This window comes from Galeopterus variegatus, unplaced genomic scaffold, assembly GCF_000696425.1.
Source record: "Galeopterus variegatus unplaced genomic scaffold, G_variegatus-3.0.2 Scaffold5256, whole genome shotgun sequence".
Lineage (NCBI taxonomy): Eukaryota > Metazoa > Chordata > Mammalia > Dermoptera > Cynocephalidae > Galeopterus > Galeopterus variegatus.
The window spans coordinates 73,825-98,952 of record NW_007731367.1 but is presented as its reverse complement, the minus strand read 5'-3'; the positions used below and the strand labels follow the sequence as shown (position 1 = coordinate 98,952).

General features: G+C 50.4%; 1 protein-coding gene across 1 annotated transcript in view; it reads left to right on the top strand.

Annotated features, from left to right (window-relative positions):
- Positions 1-25,128, top strand: part of CPNE5 (copine V) — a 96,026-nt gene that overhangs the window by 34,781 nt on the left and 36,117 nt on the right. Inside the window, exons 4-9 of the mRNA XM_008589153.1 lie at positions 3,512-3,615; positions 5,190-5,229; positions 5,441-5,517; positions 8,040-8,099; positions 10,559-10,622; positions 20,791-20,894. Of these exons, the coding sequence (XP_008587375.1) occupies positions 3,512-3,615; positions 5,190-5,229; positions 5,441-5,517; positions 8,040-8,099; positions 10,559-10,622; positions 20,791-20,894 (449 nt within the window). The remainder of the gene's footprint in view (positions 1-3,511; positions 3,616-5,189; positions 5,230-5,440; positions 5,518-8,039; positions 8,100-10,558; positions 10,623-20,790; positions 20,895-25,128) is intronic.

Genomic DNA, 25,128 nt, shown 5'->3' with positions numbered 1-25,128 from the left:
TATAGTTGTAAAGTAGCTCAAAGATAAAGGTGCAGACCCCTGTGGATACCTGAACCAGTACGGTAAACAGGACGCCCTATAATCTGCTTTTTCTGTCCATTCCAGTGTCTTTCACGCTTCCCCAGGGATTCTAAGGTACAGTCAGGAGTGAGGACCCTGCCACAGGCCTTTGTATGTAGCTCTGTTATCACTATTATCACACCGTACTGTGGTTGTTTGTTTATGAGTTGTCCCACCTATGATAGAGTATTCTTTAAGTACAGGGTTCCTGTTGTATTAATTTTTGTAGCTCAGTACCAAGCACACTGCCTGGCCTACAATGAGTGCATAAACACTGTTGAGTTAATAATTGAATTGAATGGTAACTTAGGAAGTAAGTAGGACTAGTAGTATTGTCCTGCAGCTTCTGATGAGGGAACTGTGGCTCTGAAAGGCTCTGATCAAATCATACAATTAGCTTGTGATGAAGTTGGGTCTCAAACCCATTCATCCATTTCCTTTTTTAACCTTAATCCATTCAACAACTCATGAGTACCTACTGCGTAGCAATCACTGGTGGCAGTGAGCAGAAGTAACAGGCAGTCCTTGCCCTCCCAACCTTACATGTAATGCAACATGGCCTAGATGGTGTGGGCCCATGCCAGGGTTCTGCCTCAAAGTCAGTAATTATTAGTGGCGTGACCTTGGACAAATTTCTTAGCTTTTCTGTACTGCCATTTTCTCATCTATAAAATGGGGAAGGCTACCACAAAAGCATTGCATAGTAGCATGGCATAAAATGTTTAAAACGGTTCCTGGTGCATTGTATGTGCTTAGTAAACATTAGCTATTATTATCTGTGGCTATGAGCTCATGACTCTGTGTTAAACACTGTGTCAGGTCCTGGGCTGCAAAGACGAGAACTTGGATTCTCCTGCTGCTTACAAAGCTCATAGTCTAATGGTCTAGAAAGAGACTCAGCACTGTGATTCGCTGTCAGGCAACGTGGTACACGCAGCATTAGAGATGCTGCGAAGAGGATCATGGATGCACAGGGGAGTGTTGGGGAGCTGAGGCTTCAAGCATTAGGAACTGGCCCATATGGGGGCCGTCAGGAGGCTGCCACCATAGCTAAGATGAGAGAGTGGGTAGGCCTGACCAGGGCCACTGCAGAGGAGGCAGGGACAGGAGAGACAGTTAACAGATGGGACTGACTGGAAGGGGAGGTTGATTCGATGAGGGGGTGAGGGACAAAAAGGCACCAAATCTAGTGCTCTCAGAGGACCCCACACTGCCCAGAGTGGGGAGCTCCCTTTGCAGGTTTCTATCTTAATTCTGGGTAGAAGGAGACACTCGGGATAAGTCCCAGGTAACCCAGGGTGTTGGCCACAACATGTGCTGGCAATTTCCTGGACTGCAGAGCCTCATCAAGGAAGATTCATACTCAGGATTTTTTTTTTTTAATTTTAGCAATTACTTTCTAAGTCAAAAAAGCATGCTAATGTATTAAAATACATTAACAATCTATTTAAAATATTTCATCTTGCACCTACCTGTCTTATTTACTTTGAGACTCTGGGGAACATTATCATGAACAGTGCCCCTGCTTTCATGGAGTATACAGTGCAGTAGCTTTTTTTGTTGTTGTTTTCTAGTTGTGGTTTAAAAAAAAAACAACGCGTAACATAAAATTTAGCATCATAATCATTTTTAAGTTTAGTAGTGTTAAGTGTATTTGCATCGTTGTGAATCAGGTCTCTGGAACTTTTTAATCTTGCAAATCTGAAACTCTATGCCCATTAAACAACTCCCCTTCTCTCCCTCCACCCAGCCCCTGGTAACCACAATCCTACATTCTGTTTCTATGAATTTGGCTGCTTTAGATGCCTCGTATAAGTGGAATCATAAATTATCTGACCTTTTGTGACTGGTTTATTAGGTTAGTCCATGTTGTAGCACGTGACAGGATTTCCTTCCTTCTTAAGGCTGAATGCTATTCTACTGTAAGTGCAGTGGTTTTATACTTTACCTTTTAGCTCTATAGCACTTTTTTGAAACAAAATCTTGCCCAAAATGTCCAGTATATTGAGCAGATGTAAAGGAGATCTGCTTTGATGGAATGGTTGGCCTGGAATTATACCCACGCTGCCCTCCTCCATGGCATGGGAAGCCACGGACCACAGTCCAGTCCAGTGATTCTCAAAGTGGGGTCCCCAGACCAGAAGCATCAGGAGCACCTGAGGACTATAAAATGCCAGTTCTCAGGCCCTACTCTAGACCTACTGAAACAGAACCTCTGGGGGTGAGGCCACAATCTGTATGTTAACAAATCCTGTGGGTGATTCTGATGCCCAGAGATGGGGAGTGACTTGCCTAAAGTCACTGGGAAGTTTAATGGGATTCAATTATCGAGTGTCTATTGTGCATAAAATTCTAGAGTATCTGCTGCAAGGGAAACCAAGAAAATTAAGTCTCTATATTAGTTATCTATTGCTGAGTAACAGGTTACCTCAGAACTTAGTGGTTTAAACCAGGAATCTGGGTGCAGCTTTGCTGGGTCCTGTGGCTCAGGGTCTCTCACAAGGCTGCAGTGCAGGTGTTGGCAACGGCCTCAATCATCTCAAGATTCAATTGGACAGGATTTGCTTCCAAGCTCTCTCAGTGGTTGTTGGCAGGATGTAATATCTTGCAGGTGGGTGGACTGACAGCTGTGATTCCTCGCGGGCTGTTGGCCCGAGGCCTCCCTCATTTCCTTGCCATCCTCTCCATGGGGCAGCTTGCAACATGGCAGCTGGCTTTATCAAAGTGAGCAAGCAAGACAGAGCAAGAGGGCACCCGAGACGGAAGTCAGAGTCATTTATAACATACTCTCGAAAGTGACATCCTACGACTTGTGCAATATTCTGTGTATTGGAAGTGTGTCACCGGGTCCAGCTTGCATTCAAGAGTAGGGGATTTTATACAAGGTCAAGAATACCAAGAGGTGGGAATCTTTTGGGAGGCTGCCTCCCACAATCCATGTTTCTGCCCTTGTGTTTATACTTGGGATATCAAATAAGTACACACCAATGGTGGAATCCATCAGAGAAGAATGGTGGCCATAGGGGTAGGCACAAGTTCAGTAGAGGCTCAGAGAAGTAAAACTCAATGGTTGAGGAATCAGGAGGGTTTCCTGGAGGAGTCAGCATTAGCAACAGACCTTGAAGGAATGGAGCACATGCCACTGGCAGAGAAGAGGAGGCCAGGTGAAGGGCATAGCATAGGCAAAGGCAGTGAGGTAGGAAGGTTAAGGGCCTGCTCAGGGATAAAAGCATCCAACTGGGGTGGAGCATAGACAAAAGGAGAATAAAGCTGACATGTAGATTGGAGCCATAACATGGATGGTTTTCATTGTTAGATGGAGGAGCTCATGACTTGCTGGGAGGGGATGGGGGCAGGAGCCTAGAGAGCCAGGACTGAGGGGCTCCGAGCCCAGTGCTGTCCCCTGCCCCACCGCCTGGCCCTGAGGTCCACGCCCCATCTTCTCTTGCAGTTCGGGCGCACTGAAGTCATCGACAACACTCTCAATCCGGACTTCGTGCGCAAGTTCATTGTGGATTACTTCTTCGAGGAGAAGCAGAACCTCCGTTTTGACCTGTAAGTGGAAGATGGAGCTGGGGGAGGAATCAGTACTGAAAAGTGGGGCTACAGGACTCACCAGGGAAGGTGGGAGGAGCTGCAACATTAGGGGAGCCCAGGTTGGCTTGGGAGAAGAGTGACAATTAGCTCAAGTCCATCCCTGCCCTTACCAGAAGATGGAAAGGGGATCGGGGGGAAGGAACAAAGGCACCCCCCCAGTTTGCCTCAGCATTGGGCCAGCTGGGGAATGCCCAATGAGGAGAGATCTTGAGGGCAACTCTAGGCTCTACCTCTGGGAGCCCTTTTCTCCCTGGCAACCAGGAGGTATCCAGTGACCTCTCCTTCTGTCAAAGTGTGTTCTGGAGGAGAGTCCCCTCCAGTGTCCCTCTCCCACAGAGGTAACCTGACTGGTGGGGCTCAAGGCATCTGTGTGTTCATCAGAAAGTGGAGAGTTCCCTTCTTTCTCCTGATGTTAAACATCAGGGTGGGGTTTCAATCTTGGTGACCAGGCACAGGGGAATTTGTGGTGTTGCTTTCATGGGGTATGGGGTGGTTAGAAAGGTCTGCGACCCAGAGAATAGTGGACAGAATGAAAGAAGGGGGTTGGGGGCCTAAGGGAGCAAAGGAAAAAATGCAGTAGAAGGAAATGACTGTGGACAGAGTGATGGGAGGAACTGAGGTTGAGGAGCATCAGCACAGCTCACTGTGGAGAAGTCACCTGGTGACATTTTGGAGAGGGCAAGTGTTCAGGGCCACGGGCTGGTAAGAGAATGACTGCCCCTCAGCAGGAGTCGCCTGGACCTAGAATGGCTGGCTGCAGAGGTGGTGGGGGGGATGCTGGAGGAAGAGCTGCAGGTGAGGCTCCAGGTGAGCAGGCTCAGGTGAGGGGAGGAGCCCAGCTGGCAGGCTGGGCAGGCCTAGGTAAGGTGAAGCAATAAGGGAAGGTCAAAGGCAAGGTCCTGCGCAACATGAGCAGCCAAGAATGGCTGGGAGGATGGGGAGCGGGGAGTGAAGGGAACGTGGCTCAGACAGCTGTGAACCAGCCGGCAGCAGAGCTCATTTATTATATTTTTTCAATTTTTATTATTTATTTATTTATTTGCAGCTGGCTGGTACAGGGATCAGAACCCATGATCTTGGTGTTATAAGGCTGTGTTCTAACCAACTCAACTAACCAGCCAGCCAAAATCTGATCTTTTTTCGTTTTGTTTTTGGTGGCTGGCCGGTTAGGGGATCTGATCCCTCAACGTTGGAGTTACAGGGTGGCGCTTTAACCAACTGAGCTAACTGGTCAGCCCCTAACACGTAACATGTATACAGTGAAGTACACAAATCTTGAGTCCACCCCATGATACATTTCTACATCTGGTTACACCCATGTAACCACCTCCCAGATCAAGGGACAGAACATGTCCAGCACCCAGAGGGCTCCCTTTCCTGCCTTCCAACCATTATTCCTAGAAATACCCACTGCAGTGGGGCCTGGTTTTTTTTGGGGGGGGTGGCAGGGGCCCTGACTCAACTCAAGGACCCAGGCAGGGTTGGGCAGGACGCCCCCAGCTGCCCTCACCATTTCTCTGTGTTCCCTGCAGATACGATGTTGACTCCAAGAGCCCTGATTTATCCAAACACGTGAGTTCTGCCAGTCACTGCCTAGAGATTCCATAAGGTTTCTTAAATGCCGTACTCTGGGTTGGCCTTGGGCCTCACTGTGACAGTGTGTCTGATGCTTTGTCCTGTCATTTCACAGCCCTCATACTTCCACAGGCTGGGTGATGGGAGAGGTGGGATAGCTGTGAGCAGAGTGGGTGATACTGGTCTTTTCTGTCCCCTTGATACACAGGATTTCCTGGGCCAGGCCTTCTGCACCCTTGGAGAGATTGTGGGGTCCCCTGGGAGCCGCCTGGAGAAGCCCCTCACGTAAGTGTAGAAGGGGGTACAGCTTGGCTGGGTTGCTTCCCCCGTGATGGGTCAACTCCCTGCCCACCCTGCTGAGGGCTGGCTCAGAGTGGGGGCAGAGCAGTCACCCAGTCACGGCGGGTGTTTGCAGGGTGATTAGGAACAAGGAGACCCCCTGGGCTCTGCCCTCACAGGGCTTCTAACCCAGTTATCTTGGAGGGACCCAGACTGGGTTATGAGAACCACATACTCCTGGGAAGGCCCGAGACACTGCCTAGTTCATTCCCACCCCCACCCTGCTGTCATTGTATGTGGGAAGAAACTGAAGCCTAGAGAGGGAGGTGACTTGCCCAAGGCCACGCAGCTAGGAAGTGGGCAAGCTGGGACTTGAACCAGGGCTCTACTCACATAGCATATTCCTCAAGCTGTCATTGTATGTGGGAAGAAACTGAAGCCTAGAGAGGGAGGTGACTTGCCCAAGGCCACACAGCTAGGAAGTGGGCAAGCTGGGACTTGAACCAGGGCTCTACTCACATAGCATATTCCTCAGGTTGTTCACAGCTTTTTGTAGATCAGAGCTGGGTGCAGTGAGGCCCTTCCCATCCCACACCGACCTCACAGTCTGCATATAGGACCTTAAGGTGTTTTTGGGAGAAAGTTATTACTCTGAGCAGCCTCTGGGATGAGGACGCCCAAGGTGTCTCACAATGGAGCCTGAAGGTGGCTTCAAGGACCAACCAGTGCCGGTCAGCTGGTGGGGGTGACCTCTCTTGTCCCTATTTCTCAGGAAGCCCCAGGGGCAGGGCCCAGGCAAGAGAGGCCTGCAGCAGGGGACAAGCATCCAGGTCACTGGGCAGGGCAGGCAGAAAAGAGGGATCAGGCAGGGCTGGGCATCAGCCTGTGCTTGCTCCTGCCAAGTTCACACTGGACTCTGTCCCCTCACCGTGATCAGTAACTGCAGTGTGTGTGTGTGTGTGTGTGAGAGAGAGAGAGAGACGGCATGCACACGTGGAGTCTCTCTCCAAGGTCCTTGTCTGTGACCTCCAGTAACTGTGTGGTAACTACTTCAGGGCTCCCAGAAAGGTCTCCTTGCCCCCAAAATGGTCTCATCTCTGGGTTCCCAGAAAATAATGATAATAGCTATTATTTATTAAAAACAGAGAGAAAACCCCACATTTGGGGGCTCTGAAGCTTATAGGATTTGGGGACCTCTTCAAAAAAGGGCACAAAATTTCCATTCAGATTTGCTAGAGGCCCCCCTTGGACATGTCCCTAACAACTTTTGTTTATAATTTTATTTTCTCTCTGTGCCTTGGAAGGGGCTCGTGAGAGTGGAGTGAGGGGCTCAGGAACATCTGCCCCACTCGCCTGTCCCAGTGGTAACCCCGGGCTAAGGATTACACATCCATTAGCACTGGACCTTTATAGCAGCCCCTCCTGCCTCCACCCCACCGCCCCACCTCCACCGTGGCTCCCCCGGGTTGCCGGGTTGGAGAGGCCCCAGGAGTGAGTGTGTCTGTACTTCTCATCGCCCACCTGCCTGGGTCAAAAGCCCTCTAGTTATTTGGGTCTGTTTCCTGCCTACTATTGCGTGACTCACCTTTGGTGGAGGGGCACACCTTCTGGGGGGGATTGAGGAAGACTTCCTATAGATGGCTTGAGAGCTGAGCCTTAAAGGACAGCAAGATCTAAAATATAGAGGTTGATGGAAATGTTGGTGGAGGAGACGGACATTTTACCCCCCAGCAAAGGTTTCATGTGTCTCAGTTTAGTTGTCTTCCTGTCTAAACCACCTGAACAGCTGTTTACTGGGCATCTATTCTGGGCAGACGTGAGGGTCAGTGTTTTGCTTATGAAATCCATCTTAATTTGCTAGGGCTGCTGTAGCAAATACCACAGGCTGAGTGGCTTAAATACAGAAATTTATTTTCTCACAATTCTGGAGGCTTGAAGTCTGAGATCAAGATGTCTTCATGGTTAACTTCTTTGGAGGCTTCTCTCCTTGGCTTCTAGACGGCTGTCGACTTTCTCTTCCTTTTGTCTTCTCGTGCCCATCCCTCCACGTGTCTCTGTCCTAATCTCCTCTTCTCGTAAAGACACCAGTCGTATTGGATTAGGGCCCACCTTCATAACCTCACTTTACCTTCATTAGCTCTTTAAAGACCCTCTCTCCAAATACAGTCACGTTCTGGGTACTGGGGGCTCAGTTAAAGCACAGGTTGCTGGGCTCCACCCCCAGAGTTTCTGATCCTGTAGGTGTGGGGTGGGGCCTGAGAATGTACATTTCTAACACATTCCCCAGGGATGCTGATGCTGCTGGTCCAGAGACACCACTTTGAGAACCTCTGAGACAGAGTAACTTGTCCAGGGCTTCACAACAAGGTCTGGGAGCAAGACCTCTCATTCCCCTGGCCTATGGCCTTCCTGTTTTAAGGATCTCCAGAAAAGAAACCTGTCTCCAAGAATCTGAGTGCCAAGTGTTCTGGCCTCTCTGGACGGGATATTTGGCTCATGGTGTGCTCTCTCTCCCTCTCTCTCCACAGGATAGGAGCATTCAGCCTGAATTCCAGGACAGGCAAACCCATGCCAGCTGTGTCCAACGGGTAGGTCACCAGACATCTCTGGCCCTAGAGTCCTCAGACATTCAGCCAGCTCTGAAAAGGGGGTCTCGGAGCCCAGTTTGTGATGCTACGACTGTGGATTCATCCCTGGTCAAGGAGACAGAGAGGGTCCCTCCTCAGGGACCCAGGCACTTTGGGCCCTGCACAGAGGCTCCCACTCTGTGGCTGGCCTCTCCTCTCCTCCCATCCCCCCAGGATAGAGCTTGGGCATCCTGAGCCCCAGGGGCTCATGGGACTTCAAGGAGCAGGGTGGAGCTTCAGGAATCAGCAGGGCTGGGCCCCTCCGTTTCCTCGTTTCTGCCCCCTCCCAGCCCTCTCTCTCCCTCTCTTACCCTCCCTTCGCTTCATTCCCTCACACCTCTTCCCCGCCATTGTTTTCACTGCTGGATGCCAGCCTCTTCCTCACCACAGAGTAGATTCAGCTGAATCCCCACTTTTCACATTTGCTCACCAGCTGTGGTGGCCCATCCTCTCTCCCCCAGCCCCACCCTGACCATCTGCTTTTGGCTGGCCTCATGCAAATGTGGGCATGCAGACCCTCCCCCTCCATCCCTCCCCTTCTCTTCTGGGTGGATAGTCGCCACCCTGGCTGCTGGGGGGAGGGGCAGGGCAGGGAGCATGGGAGGTGAGGAGAGGTGCCTCCTGCAGAAGGGCATTCCAGCAGGGTAAGCAGAGCTCCCCTGGCCTGCTCCCAGTTGGATCATAGCAGCTGGATTCACCACCAGACCAGCTGCATGTGGGGAAGGGGCTTTCAGGGGACCTAGGGAAGCTCACAGCCTAGGAAGAGTGTGGATACGAATTTGCAAGAAGAGTAGATAAGCAGCAATCAGGGAAGGTGCAGGAGTCAGAGAAAGAGAGAGAGACAGATATAGGGAGAGAAAGAAAAACCAGAGAGAGGGAGGGAGGGAGAGAGAGAGAAAGGAAGGCCAAGCAGGTGGGAGCAGGTTGGGGCTGGAGAGGAGAGAAAGAAAGATCGGAAATAGAAGAAGGACTCAAGAGGCAAAGAGAGGAACAGATGGGGAAGCATGGGGCGGAGGAGGCTGGTGTGGAGGAGCCTATCTCCCTGGGCAAACAAATCATGTCTCTACTACCATGGAGGACCAGACCAGGGGGTGGGGAGGGGCTTAGGGGCACTCAGCTCAGCTGCTCAAGTCTAAGGGCTCAAGCTGGCAGGTACTGCCACCTGCCTGTGTCAGGGGAAGCTCCAGATGTGGCCCCTGCTCTGCTCACCTGATCTGGAGAGATCTGGGCTGTCTTGTCCGCCCCCAAAGCCCCACCCCTGGGGCCGGCTCATCTTCCTCCCCTGCCTCCTCTGTTTGAGAGCCTCTCCCTCCAAGAGCTGGCACTGGGAAGAGCTCCATCAGTGGTTCTCAAAGTGTGTTCCACAGACAGCATGCCGGTGGCCCTGGGGCTGGCCTGAGGCATGGGGCTGGATTTTACCAGCTTTACACAACTGTGAAGTAAAGGATGCAGGGAGGGACGTGATGCTCAGTGAGGGCGTTGTCTGTGCCAGGCACGGTGTGTGCATATTAGTAAAGTGGATGCTACAATAACACTCATCTTATGGGAGAGGAAACTAGGCACAGAGAGGTGCAATAATGAACCCAAAGTCAGTCCCACAGCTGGACAACGTGATATTTTCCTCTCCCAGGAACCCCTGGCTTAGTCCCAAACATCAGAGTGGGATGGACTGGTGCCTGGGGGAGGGAGTCTCACCTGACCAGGGGAAGAGATGGTGCAGGTCCCCTGGGTGGAGCCTCACCCTGGGAACTTGCCCTCCTAGAGAGGATTCCCTGGGATGGACAGACCTCACGGACCTTGTCCTGGTAGCCCATCTTACTGAGGAGGTGCACAGTTGGCTCGGATCTCTCAGCCCCAGGGAGACCCCAGCCAAGGAATTCAAGGGGAGGCAGCAAAGGGAGAAAGGCTGGGCAAGCTGCTGCCAAGAGTGCACCAGCCCTCCTGCTGTCCTCCCTCTTGCTGCTCTCCCTCCCCTGAGGAATCAGAGCGGCTCAGAGCTGCAGTGCTCCGGGACTCTGGGGGTCAGCTGGGTGCAGGGTGGGGTGGCTAGCCCACGAGGTCTTTTGCCCACAGAAGTGGTCTTTGGATGGAAAGTTTGAGAACCACTGGTCTGGAAGCCTCCGGGTGAGTCTAGATGCTTTTCCGATTCTAGGACTTTCACTGCAGACACTGCCCTTTCTGGTGGGCTCTCAGGGAGCAGGGGGTGGGGCAGGTCCAGGCCCGGCTGCCTGGCCCCGGGAAGCAGTGCACGAGGCCACACTGCCATAGCATTGCAGGAGACTCTGTCTTCTCAGGGGCTGGGGGCAGATCTGCTGAATGGTAGGGGAGGGCGTGGCTGGAGAGGGGCTGATTCAGAGAGGATTCAGCTTGTGTCTCTGTCTTTGTCTGGCTTTCCATTCTTTCATCTTCTCCTCTCCCAGTGGTGTCCCAGGGAAGAAATGTGGCACCATCATCCTGTCCGCTGAGGAGCTCAGCAACTGTAGGGTGAGTGGCAGAGGGACTCCAGGACAAGACCTGGTGGGGGTGGGGCGGTGATGAGGGCAGGTGGCCTCCCTGTGACCAAGTACCATGTATATCCCTGGAGGGAACCCAGGGTAGGCCGGGCTCCTGATTCTGACTTGGCTGTCACAGAATCAGAGCAAGAAAGTGTCTTCCCTTTTTACAGCGGAGCAGACTGAGGCCCAGGGAGGAGAAGGAACTCGCCCACAATCAGCGGCAGAGCTGAGCTGGGCACCCTGGTCCCCTGGCTCCCATGCCAGGGCTCCTTCCACTCCCCATCACAGTGCCACTCACGTGTCCTTGAGCCAAGACTGCCTTGGCACCGACACTGGCAGCAGAGGGGCCTTTTCAGTCTTGATGGGAGCCTGGGCGCTTGACATTTAGTTGTCATTTTTCATTTTTATCTCTGGAGTAGGGTGACACCCTGCGTGGGGTTGAGGGAGTGAGTGAGCGTGTGTGTGCGTGTGTGTGTGTGTGTGTGTGTGTGTGTGTGTGCGCGCGCACGCATGCGTTTATCTCTGGAGTAGGGTGACACCCTGCGTGGGGTTGAGGGAGTGAGTGAGCGTGTGTGTGTGTGCGCGCGCGCACGCATGCATGCTGGGAAGCCAGCGTCTGCAATCCCAGGCAGCCCGTGGTTTTGCTGCTTCTGTAGGGCTGTGGAAAAGCAGAAGGTGAGGACAGCTGAAGAGGTAGCTGAGCACACCAAGAAGGGACCCGGGGACCTGATGGCTAATAATAACAATAAAATATCTAATGGTAGTAGTAATTATTTGTCAAGTTTGACATAACTTTTCAGTGCTCCACAATTATCTTAAGAGATAGGTACTAAAGTGTTACTCCCATTTTATGGATGAGGAAATTGAGGCTCAGAGAGGCTGTCATCTGTTCAAGAACAATAAGCAGCAGTAGTGGTTTTAATCCAGGGCAGCCTGATTCTAAGATCTGGGCTCACCCCACAAACAACCCCAGTTTGAGGGCCTCATAAGTCAATTAGGAGCCACAGGTGGGAGAGTGGGGGGTCCTGGAGAGGAGAGGAGGAGGCAGAGACAGAGGCAGGGAGGGGCAGAGCTTGAACACAAGATGAAGCCTGGGGCTGGGAGGAATGTGGAAGAGAGACAAGATTTTCTGACCTTCCTGGGAAGTCAGTGCAACTATTGTAGCTATCTATCAATATCTACCATATTAGAAAATAAAACAGAAAACTTAAAAAGTGTATATTAATTCACTTAAAAAGAACAATAGTTGAACTCATTATAGTTAACACAAATAACACATTTTTGAAAAATAACTATATTTTCCAATATAAAAATCATTTAGTGAGAAGAGTGGCCATGTTTTACATTTTTGCAAATCCCTTTAATGTGTGGCTTTATAGAAGACGGCTGGATTCTCATACCTGCTTCTGCAGTCAATCTGTTGTGATATCACTGTGAGGTAACCTCTGGAAAACTCTTCGTCTTTGCATTGTTATGAAAATAGCTTTGACTTCATGGACCCCCTGGGTTCCTGGCCTATACTTTGAGAACTGCTAGTGTAGAGGTATAATCGTGTCAGCTCACATTAATTGAGCAATTATCCTGGGCCACACACTGCTGAGTAGTTTACATGAATTGACCTATTTATCTCATGTGTTGTAATATATCATGTATTATGTAGTGTGATGTGTTATGGTCCTCATCTTAATGAGGAAACTGAAGCACAGAGTGGTTATGTGACCTGTCCTGGTCACACAGCCACTGAGTAAAAGAGATTTAACCCCAGGCAGTTCTGGTTCTAGAGCCAAAGTCGTTAACCACCAGGCTGTGGTGTCACAAACTCTGCTTCCAGGGGCTTCTAGTTAGAGAATAAGACACGGGACAACAGAATCGATAGTACAGGGCAGTGTAGAGGTGACCAAAGGAACTCACATGCAGCTGCTTATTCTGGTTGCTTTGCTCTTCTGTTTCCCTCAGAGGTTCCAAACCTCACCCACTGCACACACTGAGCACAGGGCTTGGTGCAAGTAGGTGTTCACTGAGGGTCTGTCATAAATACGGGACGGATGAATAGGAAGCATGGACCAAGTGTTTAGTTGCAGGTAATGATAAAAACTCCTCCACCTGTGTTCGCTGAGAATCTGGAGCTGAGACAAGGGAGAGAATCCAGTTGACATCTAGAACAGAGCTTCTGTTTAAGCTCCCAGAGCCTCAGTTTTTCACCTGTAAATTGGGCTGATAGGGTTGTTGTGAGGATTAAAGGAGATCACAAAGGTGACTGTGCCTAACAAGGACCTAGGAAAGATTGAATCTGAGTTCCCTGAAGCCTGCATTCAGTTTTTCCCCAGGCTTCTAGCCCAGCTGGTGACTCCCTTCCTAGTTTATAATCAAATAAGGTAACATAAGTGAAAGTGCTTTGGAAATCCTGAAGCTCTAGACAATGCTGATTGCTGTTACTCGTCTAGCATCCAGGTGTTGGTAAACAGTCTTCATTTATTGTCTGTTAGGCCCCTCCCTCCTTCCCCACTCCTCTCTTCTTCATCCAGGGATGGCAGCAGTTTTCTTGATTTAAGCTGTTCCAGCGCTGGGGAGCTGGGGTGGGAGGTGAGGGGGGCCGGGGGGTGGAGGTTCCCTCCCTTCCTCCTGAGATTGTCAGCTCCTTTTCTTCTGGGGCATCTTGGGCTGAGTTCTGTCTTTCCCTAGAATACTTGCAAGGAAAAGAGACTAATTCCCAGCATCTGGCTGAATTAAAATAATTACATCTGAACGGCTTAGCTTCTGTCTTTCGAGCTCAGCATTCAGTGGGAGGATCAAAGGAAGAGGGTGGAGTCTGAGAGATGGTTTTTCACCAGAGCCTGGCTTCCTGCTCAAATGAATACATTCTGCAGAAGTAGGCAAACCCTCCCTTCATCCAGGGGATGGCGTAGGCGTGTGGGGACCAGCAAAGAATTAGCGTGGACTCCAGCCTGTAACCAGCATACTTTGATAGGTGATAGAAAAGCCTCGCTCATTTGGAATTTAAATGCCATGAAAGTTCCCACAATCAGAATTCGATCCAAATAACTATTCGGTGGTACGTGACATTGACAACGATAATGTGAGGCTCCTGGAGGGCCTTCTCAATTGCTGAAGATTTAATTATGCTCAGCGTAAAACTAGTGTTACTATGTATAATGCTGACCAACATTTGCATTGTCCTTGGTTTACTAAGACTCTCTTGATTACAGTCTTATTTGATTCACAGCACAGGGCTGGGGGCTGGGTAGGTGGGAGCGACTCCGTTTTACAGATGCAGAAAAGTTAAGTGGTATGCCTAAGATTGCTGGGATTCTAGCTCAGGCCTTGGACTCCTGATCCTCAGGGAGACTTTCCTTCACCCATGGGTCCATGTGCCTTCATGGGACATGGAACAGTCTTGGGCCTTGTGGTCTCTGTGAGGCTAAATAGCCTTCAGCAGAAAGGAGGCCTGTGAACAGTGATGGCTCACATGATGGTTCTGGAGAGATGTGGGAGTGGGCAGCTCCTTGTTCTCCCCTTCCCAGACCCTTGGCTCCCCCAGATCTGCCTCGCTTTGGAGTTGGGACTTCCTGACTCAGTGTAGTATGTCCTCATGGCCTCCCAGTCAGGTCCCTCCACACACTGGCCAGCCCAGCACGGGTGCATGGAGGGCGTGCCTCACCTCTCACAAGCCAAGGGGGTTGAAGCTTCACACTGCAGCTGCCTCTGCGGACCTCCCTGCCCCTTAGGTATCACCAGCCTGCTCATGTGTTCATTCATTTTAGATCAGCAAATACACTTTAACTCAGTCTCTGCCCTCCTGGAGTTTCTAATTTAATGCGAGAGAAGGAAATGACAACCAGCAATCACAGTACAGTAGTGGTCCTCAGCCTTGTCAGACCCATTGCCTCTTATAAAAAATATTTTACAACACTCTTTATTATCCTGATGGAAAATTCATGGACACTATATAATATGCCAATACATATACAGATGAGAGAATGAGCCCTGGTGGAGACCCATGCAGGCAGAAGGAACAGCCTGTGCAAAGGCCCTGGGGTTGGGGAAGTGATGGGTGATGAGTCAGAGAGGTGAGGGTGGAGGTGGAGGTGGTGGGAATAGGGGCCAGATTGTGTGGGACCTTGTAGAAGGGGAGCTCAGCAGCCTTGAATCCTGACAAAATCAAAACTTTCATTGTTAGAAAGATAAGCTTCAGGGAGAGCCCAGTTTCTCCACGAGAGACTAGGGAAGGGGGAAGAGCCATGGGGTGGGGGAAGAAGATGAAAAGGAAGAGGTAAAGTGAAGTGGGTGGAGGTGGTGAAGATTTTCTGAGACTCCCAAGCATGCAGGTTGCTGTTTAGCAAAGATGGGTGTTGTGGCTGGGACAGATAGGAGCATCCTGCATGATGAATAACCAGCATTCAAACATCACCGTTTTAAAGGTTAGTTTGTAATTTTTTGGTCTTAGAAATAATTTCTGTTGTGGCTGGGACAGATAGGAGCATCCTGCATGATGAATAACCAGCATTCAAACATCACCTTTTTAAAGGTTAGTTTGTAATTTTTTGGTCTTAGAAATAATTTTTCTGATTAAACAAACACACAAACAAGAAAACAGAAAACAAAGCAAAAAAATTTTTTTCTGATGCTAATAAAATAACATATTCATTAGGAACAAGTTGGAAAATACAGAAAAATATAAAGAATAGAAAAATCACCTAGAGATAATCGTTGTAGACATTTTGATGTGTTTCCTCCAAGGCTTTTTATCTGAGTGTACATGCACATAATTTTTTCTTATAACTGGTCTATTACGGTATCCAGGTTTGTAGCTTGCATTTTCCTATGTCAGACATTCTTAAAAAAAACGTGCCTAATAACTACAAATTCCTCTGTTGTATGGATTGGCCATAATTTATTGGCCTATTCTCTTATAGGAAACAATGTAAACAATACAGCAGTGAACATCCTCATATCCAGATGGTCCCGTTTTGCTTTTGAGCTTTAGTTGATGGACTTTGGTTAGCATCCCAGACGCACAGTCTCAATGAGTGGGAGGGAAAATGGTCCCTCTGGGGTTTTCAGCCTGTGAATGACCAAATCAACAGATGTACAACTGATTGGATTGTTTGGGAAGTCGGTCATTAAGACAACAAAGAAAAGCTAGCTTGACCTCAGCATGGTAGTTACAGTCAATGCATAAAGACAAGCCCAGTCTCCCGGACCAACTTCTTTGCCCACCGTCTGTGTTTGAATAAACTCTAGCCTGTGGGGTCTTCGCCGATGTCCCCAGATCTCCTGCTTCTGCAGTCTTATTCCCACGAGCCTGGGCTCGGCGCTCTTCTTCCCAGAGGTCCCTACTCCCAGAATCATCTCCAGCTCCAGGTTGGGTTCCCTCCTGCTGGAGTGCTGAAATTCAGAGTTGTGGCTAGTGATTCCTTTTCTTTTTAACTGGTGACTTCTTTCTTCCTGACTAAAAAAGACAATGTACTAACTCTAGGAAATTTGGAAACTCCAGCAAATTTTGAAGAGAAGACAATAAATGTCACCATGGTCCCACCTTCTATTTAAAAGTGCTTCTCAGGGTACAGCGTGTGAGTGGTAGGGCACTGTGGTTAAGAATTTGGGCTCTGGATACAGACCAAAAGTTATTGCATACCAGCTGTGTTACCCTGGGCAAGTTACTTGACTTCTCTGTGCCTCTGTTGCCTCATTTGTAAAGTGTCTTCGTTTAAATTTATGATATTTTGTTTATCATGGATTTTTGCATTGATCTCAATTTTTATGAATATCACATTAAAATACTTATTTTGATTTGGGGTTACCCTTAAGTTTTGTACTCACTTCATGCTTGTTCTGACCCTTGGAGCTGCCAGCAAGAACCAAGTCAGCGCAACCCTCTGTTCTCCCCTCTGGGTGTCATTACCCTGTCCCAGGACTTCAGCCTACCTGCTGACCTCTGGACACAACCTCTGACCTCCACAGCCTCTTCTGGGGCAGGGTGGGCTAAGGTGCTGGAGCAGGCCAGGCCACCCTGCAGAGAAAGGCTGCTGTAGTCTCCCAAGCAGCTCGTTTAACATGTGGAGAGATGCAAATTGAGGCAATCCTGCTGTTTTAGAAGAATTTAATATGTTTTTTAAAAAGATAGGGTGAAAGGCAGAAATTGCAGGAAATTATATATTGCAGGAGCTGCTTTATCTTCTCTGCAGTTGATTCCAGCGATGCTTCTCATTTTGGAACAGCATTTTATGTGCTCAGAGAACCCCATTCTCAGGCTGAGGCTGTCAAATAGCCGAACCTCTGACCCTCAGCCAGAATTCGCTGCTCTGTTCTCCTGCTGGCCCAGCATGTCTTATTGCCACTTTCCCCAGCTGCTTCTTGGTTTCCCATGTATATCGAGGGGTTGATTATTCACTAACCCACATTTGAGGGGGAGCAGTGGAAGCCAGGTTCATATGACTGTTGACATTAACTCAGAACCTGATCGAGAGCATAGGTCCCAGACAATTACGTTCCTTGTGTCAAGGACTTGCCTATGGGGTGGGCGCCATCAGGGAGGAGGCTTGCCTTGGTTACAGCCCAGAAATCTCTCTGAAGGTCTTATCTACAGTGGCACAACAATACAGCTTATCATAGTGGGCTTTTGGTGAATGTTCCTGGGTCTATGAATGAGGGCAGGTAGGCCGAGCAACGAAATAAGCCCCCAGCCCCTGGCAGCATCTCACTTATCTGCCATCAGTGGGGAACGAGGTATATAGCACACTGGTGGATTTTTCCAGTTAGCTGAATTTCAGAGACGGTCTCTCTCTCTTTTTTTTTTTTTTAATTTTAACTAGTTTGCACGGAGGCCTTTCTAAAATGGATTTCACACTTCTCTGGCTTCTCATACTGAGGCTACGGAACATAATTAAACTTATCTTGATGATTCGGGGTTATCATTTGGAATCTCAGTTGTCAATCTTTGGAGCCAGACTGTGTTGTTCCAATCCCAGCTCTTACTAGCTGTGTGGCTTTGAGCAAGCGTGTTAACCTCTCTGTACCTCAGTGTCCTCATCTTTACCATGGGAATAATAACCGTACCTACCTGATAGGGTTGCTAGAGGGTTAAATGAATTAATAGATATAAAAATAGTACCTGGCACATATAAGGTAGAACCATATATTGTCATTTCCATAGAGAAACGGCAGTTTATTATTGGCAGTTTCCTATGGTTCAACCCAGTAGTAGGTGGCACTCCGCAGGTGCTGGCTCCTATTCTTATACGCTAGGCTCTGTGCTAGACGCTGTGGACCAGAATTTACCATATGCCATGGCTTTGAGTCTTCCCAAAGCTCCCGCAGGGGCATTAAACGCCCTGAAATTTATATAGCCAGTCCTGGGAGGAGCCCACCAGGTCCTAGTCCTCTTCCCTTTTCCAGGCCATGGAACGGGGCTCCTTAAGGAGGCATTTAAAGTGTTCCTTCCATCCGCCATGGGATGAGATTGGAACTTTCTCCTGGGGCGAGTGTGCCTGCCCTAATACCTTAGGAGCCTAGGGATTTTTCTGGACAGCTAAGAGTGAAAATTCTGAAGTCTGACTGCCTGGGTTACTAACTGTCTGACTTTGAACACATGACTTCATCTCTGAAAGCCTCAGTTTCCTCATCTGTAAAATGGGGAAACTAGAGGAGTTACTCCATGTGATTGTATGAGGTCTGGAGGCTTAACACAGTGCCAGGCTCCAGTAAGTGCTCAGTAAGTCAGCCGTTCTGTTATTGCAGGCCTGAAGCCCTAGAGTTCTCTGGAGGCTCTAGGATTCTTGGCATTTCTAGGGCTTTGGGAGCCCCCAGTCCAGCTTCCTTCTCCTGCTCTGGTAGACGATGATGAGAGACATAATAAAAGCCATTATCACCTGGGCACCTCCTTGTGCCTGTCCTCAGAACCTCCCGTTAAGTAGGCACTTCCATCCCAGGTAACCAGAGCGCAGCTCCTTCCTGCCCATACAAGCTCAGAGTCTAGAGAAATCAGCCCGTTCTAAAGAAAACAGGGAAGTGGGTGTGGTGAAATGTAATTCACTGTCTCGCAGGGAGGTAGAGTGGTGTGCTGCAAGAGGCAGGACTCTGAAATCAGTTTATACGTGTTTGAATTTCTGCTCTGCCACTTCACAACTGGGGATCTTGGGCGGGTTACCTAACTTCTCTGACCCCCAGCTTTCTTTTTCTTTCTTTCTTTCTTTCTTTCTTTCTTTCTTTCTTTCTTTCTTTCTTTCTTTCTTTCTTTCTTTCTTTCTTTCTTTCTTTCTTTCTCTCTCTCTCTCTCTCTCTCTCTCTCTCTCTCTCTCTCTCTCTCTCTCTCTCTCTCTCTTCCTTTCTTTCTTTTTAAGATGACTGGTAAAGGGATCTTAACCCTTGACTTGGTGTTGTCAGCACCACGCTCACCCAAGTGAGCGAACCGGCCATCCCTATATAGGGATCTGAACCCGGGGCCTTGGTGTTATCAGCACCACACTCTCCCGAGTGAGCCACGGGCAGGCCCCCCAGCTTTCTCATTTGTAAAAAGTGACAAAGGATTATTCTGGGGGCTAAATATGGTAAGGGATGCACGGTGCTGAGCTCAGTGACTGGCCCACACAGATGGTATCTAATAAACGTCTGTTGAATGAATGAGTGAGGGAACGAGTGGAGGGATGCTGGGCTTGTTGTCATCAGATGTCCTTGAGGGAAGGTATGTGAGGTGGTGCAGGTGGGGGTGGGCAGGGACACAGGCCACACATATGGATTCATAGGGGAGGGGAGAAGTGTTCAACTCACCATCATCATCACAGTTCACACACACACGGCGCTCAGTGTGTGCCTACACCGTTCACACTACCGTGTTCCTATCAACTCACTTGATCCGCACAAGCCTATGAGGTTGGCACTGCCATCACCCCTGTTTTGCAGGTGACGAAACTGAGCACAGAGGGGGTGAGTAACTCGCTCTATGTCACATAGCTAGTGAGGGATCGGGCTGAAGCGACCATATTCTTAACTGTTTTACCACCATAATCATTACCCGACCTTTTGACTGTGTCCTTCAGCCTCATGGGAGGTGGCATCTTTATCTCTGCCATCATTTTCGTCCTCCCTGGGCTGTGTGTCACTGATCTCAAGACCCCCACACACAGTAAGAGGAAGGGGCAGTGTGGGGATGCTGAGAGACTTCCCCACAGGCCCTGGCCCTTGAGAGCAGGCCAGGCCCCACGGTCTCTAGGACAGAGCCCCGAGCTCTGGCCAGTTTGAAGCTGATTTGTCAGGACACAGAGTTTTCAATTTGCAGAGGCCACACGGGGGATGGGTGGAGAGGAGGACATGGGGCCGCTCTGTTGCCCACTGCCCTGTTGGCGGTAGTGACAGCTCAGGGACTGGAGGCCATGCGAGGGCAGGGGGTCTGGCCATCCTCACCAGGGCCTGGACTCCTGCTTTGCACTCTTGGAGTATGTGTTGGGTCAGCTGGAGCAGTGAACTGGTCTGGAGAGTCAGAAACTGGGCTCTGCTTTGTCATGAACTTGAGGAAATCACTCTCTACTCTGAGCCTTTGGCTTCTTAGCTATAAAACGCGCCATGGTCCCTGCTGTGTCTACCTCAGAGCATGGGGTGGGCCTCTTGTGAGTGAGCGGGTGTGAAGGAGGTGCTTCAGCAGGGGCTTCCTCTAGGAACTGCATCTTGGGGTTAGTGGACCCAAGCTCAGAGTGGCCTTGGTTGGTCATTTCACCTTTCTGAGCCACTCAGCCAACGAGTAATGAAATCGTGTGTGTTAGCATTCTTCAAGGGGTTGCCACGTGCCTGCACTGTGCTGAGCACTTCACACCCCTCGTCTAGTTTAGTCCTGTGAGTCACAGCCGAGGCTGCGAGAGGGAGAGGTTGCCTACCTCGCCCGAGTCACACAGCTAGGAAGTGGCTGAGCTAGGATTCAAACAGAGGCAGCTCCAGAATCCACCTGCTTCACCACCCAACTGACCCTCTGGGCCCACTAGGTGGGGCTGTTTGAGGACAAAAGTCTAAAGTGTTAGCCCAGGGCCGGCACTCGGTGCTGGGCAGGTGTAAGATGCTGCCCTTTCTGACCAAGTTGGTACCTGGAGTCCTCATGTTTGCCAGGTCCTGGGGCTATATTTCCCCTCTTCTCCTGCCTCACGCCCCCCCGTTCTCCTTCCTTCTCCCAGGATGTTGCCACAATGCAGTTCTGTGCCAACAAGCTGGACAAGAAGGATTTCTTTGGGAAGTCTGATCCCTTCTTGGTGTTCTACAGAAGCAATGAGGATGGAACGTGAGTTTGCTGGTGCCGCTCGCCCTCCGTGCTTTCTCAGTCCCTTCTGGGGCCAGTGATGGGCGGGTTGTGGGGATTTGCCAGGCAGGGTGGTCCAGCTCCTTCTGCTGCCTCCCTGGAGAGGGTGGGGTGGAAGTCTGGGGTTCCAGGGTAGTGCCCTGACCATGTAGACAGGGCTGGTGGGGGTTGGGGGCAGCCTCTGAGCTGGCAGTGCCATTCTGAGGGTCTTAGCAACGGTGGGTGCTAGGTATGTCGAGGGTGGGGGGAATGAGGGCCCAGTCTCCCACAGGACCATTCTGAGAGTCCCTTCATTCTTCTGTACAAATCAGTCTATCTCCAAGCCCAGTCCCCTCTGTCCACAGCCCTCTGAACACCCCGTTATGTCCGCCACTACTGCACACTCATCATGGCAAATCTGGACCCTTTCCCCAACCTGGCCCCACACTCTGCCATAGGCTTTACTCAAAACTCCAGACATCTTTGAAGCCCCTACTTCCTGCTGTCCTCTCCCCAGTGTAGAAGCCACCCACAATATGATGGGAGCATATGCAACACGCTGGCAAATGTAGGTCAGCAATAAACACAGAGGAGGATTCTGGGTTAAGGGTCTGGGGACCTAGGTTCTCTCTTCCAACCTGCTGTGTGACCCTGGGCAAGTTATGCCTCCTCTCTGGGCCTGTTTTCTTATCTGTAAAATGAACCAGCTGGATTAGGTAGTCTCCACGGTCTCTTTAAGCACAGCAGTTCTGGGAGGCTGTGGCCACTTACGGCTGGGATTCTGCAGAATGAGGAAGTGATGGGGCCAGGGAGGTTAATTAGAAAAACGCTGCTGGAGAAGGGGAACTTGGAAGCAGGATTTGAAGGAGAAGAAGAAAATGGGTCCATGGGGTGGGGCTGGGGGAACAGGGAAGAATAACAGGCCAGAGAAAGGACTTCTCTGAACGCCGCTTGATTCTGAAATTCTGGGTGTGTGTGCGCGCGCGCGCGTGTGTGTGTGCGTGTGTGTGTGTGTCTTGGAGGCAGGGGAGCAGCGGGGAGGAGGCGTGTTTCAGTTCAAGGGAAAACTGATTTTTAAACCTGAACATGCAAAACAAGGGAAATTAGGTATGATCATTTGCATAACAAAAGGAGTCTTAGTCTCACCAAAGGACTCTCAGCAGCATAGCATTCTTTAAATAATTCCTGTTGACTTTGCTTTGACTTGAGGTGGGGGAGGAAAAGGTCTGAGTGTTGTTCGGGTGTCCACACCAGTTCCCTGCAGAGAGACAGAGCCAGGGGCACACCGGCCTTGTCCCGCTGGCCAGGAGGGTGGGGGTGGATTTTGGAGCAGGAGAAGGGTGCATTGCAAGGGTGTTTGCGAGTGGTTGTTCTAGCAGGGTGATGTGTAGGATGGATGGGGAGGGGGCAGGGAGAGGGAGAGGGAGAGCCTCGTGATGACACGGTGAGCAGGTGGGAGGTGCTGCCAGCGCCCGGAGCTCGAGCCCTGCAGTGGAGATGCCGGGGGAAGGGAGCACGGGGGGCAAAAGGACACAGCACGGAGACCTCACTGGGCAGAGTTTGGATGGGGACCATCCACTAGCCCCATCCCCTGATAGTGAACCCCAGGAACACAGAGTGTTGGAAATGGTGAAGGAGCTGGTCAGATGGCAGAGGTAACAGGAGTTTATTTGGGGGCAAGTTTGACTTGAAGTGGGGGCTGGAGCTCTCTGGGGGGCAGGACACTGATCCCCTGGGGGAGATCCCACGGGACACTGGAAAAACTGATCTGGAGGCCCACCTCTTGGCAGCTGTGAAGGGACAGAAGCTGAACTGGTGAGAACAGGGTGGTCACCAAGGGTTTGAGGAGAGAAGAGTGGAAGGTCGGGAGACACCCCCGCCAGGAGGAGGATGGGAGGAAGGTCAGTGTGGGAAGCAGGGGAGTGAACTGTTGTGCCCACCACGGAGGAGGGACAGGAAAGGAAGTGTCCACGGAGCACCCGCTGTGCTCCTGGAGCTGCACTGACCTTGTCTTGTCTAATGCAGGTAATTCACCTGGGAGTCAGAATGTGGCGGTGAAGCGGCTCAGCCAGGCCGCCCGCCAGGTCCTGGCCTGGCACTGCCAGTTATTAGCTGTGTAACTCAGGCAAGTCTCTAACCCAGTAGCACTTTCTGGGATGATGGAAATGTTCTGTGTCTTGCTACCCAGTGTGGTAGCCACTACCCACATGTGGCTATTGAACACTGAAATGGGGCTAGTGCGACTGAGGAACTGCGTTTTTCATTTCATTTTATTTTAATTAAGCTTAGCTAACCACATGTGGCCAGTAGCTACCATTTTGGCCAGTGCAGCTGTGATGACTTTGCAGCCCAGTGTCCTTGTGTACAGTGGAGGTGATTGCAGCAACTCTCTCGCAGGGTCGCTGCAATGATTAAGTGAGTTAATATGTGTAATTAGAACAGGACCTGCCAGCATTAGCTACTGTTCTTATCGCCATTTTACAATGAGAGGAAAGCTCAGAGAGGGAAAGTCACTTGCCCAGGGATGCACAGCTAGTAAGTAGTGACCCTGGGACTAGAACCCACGTGTCTGACTCCGTTGGGTAACGTCTCCTGCACCATGCCCTGAATATGTGTGAAAATGAGTTGAGCACTGAGATGATCACAGGGACCATTTCCACATGAGGGCTTGGCCCCTCCACCATGGCAAGTGCAGCAGAGGAGTCAGGGGGCCTGTGGTCATGGGAGGCTTGGGGGAGCTTAAGGAAAGCAGCTCCAGGCAAGAGTCTGAGGCAGAAATCAGACTGCACAGGGTCCAGGAAGGAACAAGCAGGGGGAAAATTGGGCTAATAGCTTAGAAGACCTGGTCAGGAAGTTTGGCTGTCAAAGGAGAAGGAGAGGCTGGGGAGGGTCCACAGGTCTGTGTGACCATTCCAGGGCAGGAGGTCCTTGGAGCCCAGAAAGACTTCTGTGCAATGTGATTCTCCCTCCCTTCACCACCCACTCGCTGCGCCTTGTTATCCCTCGGGCCCCCCACACTCACCCCCAGCCTCCTGCTGCCCTGCCAGCCTGCCCCAGCCATGGGCAGCTGCGGCCCCACATGCCCCCTTCCCCTTCCTGTCCTCGCCACCTGCTCCGGGGTGTGTGGGGAGGTCTCCCACATGTATCTCCACATCCAGTGGGTGGGCGAGAAAGAGCAGAGGAGAGAAACGCTGAGCCACAGTGACAGGAATGACATTTTGACTTGAAAACTGCCAGAGAAGAAATGGCACAGGCTGTGTGGGTGTGGGCGGAGCCCAGGCACTTCCTGGATGACCTTTCCAAGCCGGAATGTAGCTGGGGCAGACGCTGGGAGATCTTGGAGAGAGGCCCCTGCCCCAGCCCAGCTCTGCTCCGGGCTGCCCACCCATGTGGCAGGGCTGGCTTCCAGGATGGGGCAGCCAGGTGTGGTGTGGGGAGTATGCAGGGACAGTGGACTGGGGCCCAGCTGGGACAAGCCAATTCTGCACTTTTAGTTCACAAAGCAGGTTCGTGGATTCAGACTGGAAAAGCTGAAAGGGTCTTAGAGATCATCTAAGTCAGGGCTTGAGTTTCATTAGGTTGAAATGCCAGTGAAAGCTAAGGAAACGTTCCCCTGGAAAATACATTTATTCATTGATTCATTTTAAAAAAATTATTGAATACCTACTAAGTGCCAGACACTGTTCCAGGCTCTAGGGATATACCGGTGATCAAAAAAGACAAAAATCCTTGATCTTATAGAGCATACATTTTAGAACAGATCATAAACAGAACAAATAAGGAAGAAAAAAAAAAAAAAAGACTGTGACCAAATGTCAAATGGTGACAAATGAAATTTTATTTTATTTCATTTTATTTTTAAAGATGACTGGTAAGGGAATCTTAACCCTTGACTTGGTGTCAGCACCACGCTCTCCCAAGTAAGCTAACCGGCCATCCCTATATAGGGATCCGAACCCGTGGCCGTGGTGTTATCAGCACCACACTCTACCGAGTGAGCCACAGGCCGGCCCCACAAATGAAATTTTTAAAAAAGCGTGGAAGGAACTAAGGAATGTCAGAGTCAGGGGACCAGGGGATTGTAGGTTTTAGATATGGTAGTCAGGGAGGTTTCACAGAAATGACATTCGACCTGAAGGTAGTGAGGAGGTAGGCCTTGAAGATGGAAATGGGGAAGAGAATGTTCCAGGCAGGGGCAGCAGCAGGCATACGTAACTCATACACGCAAATTCGCCTG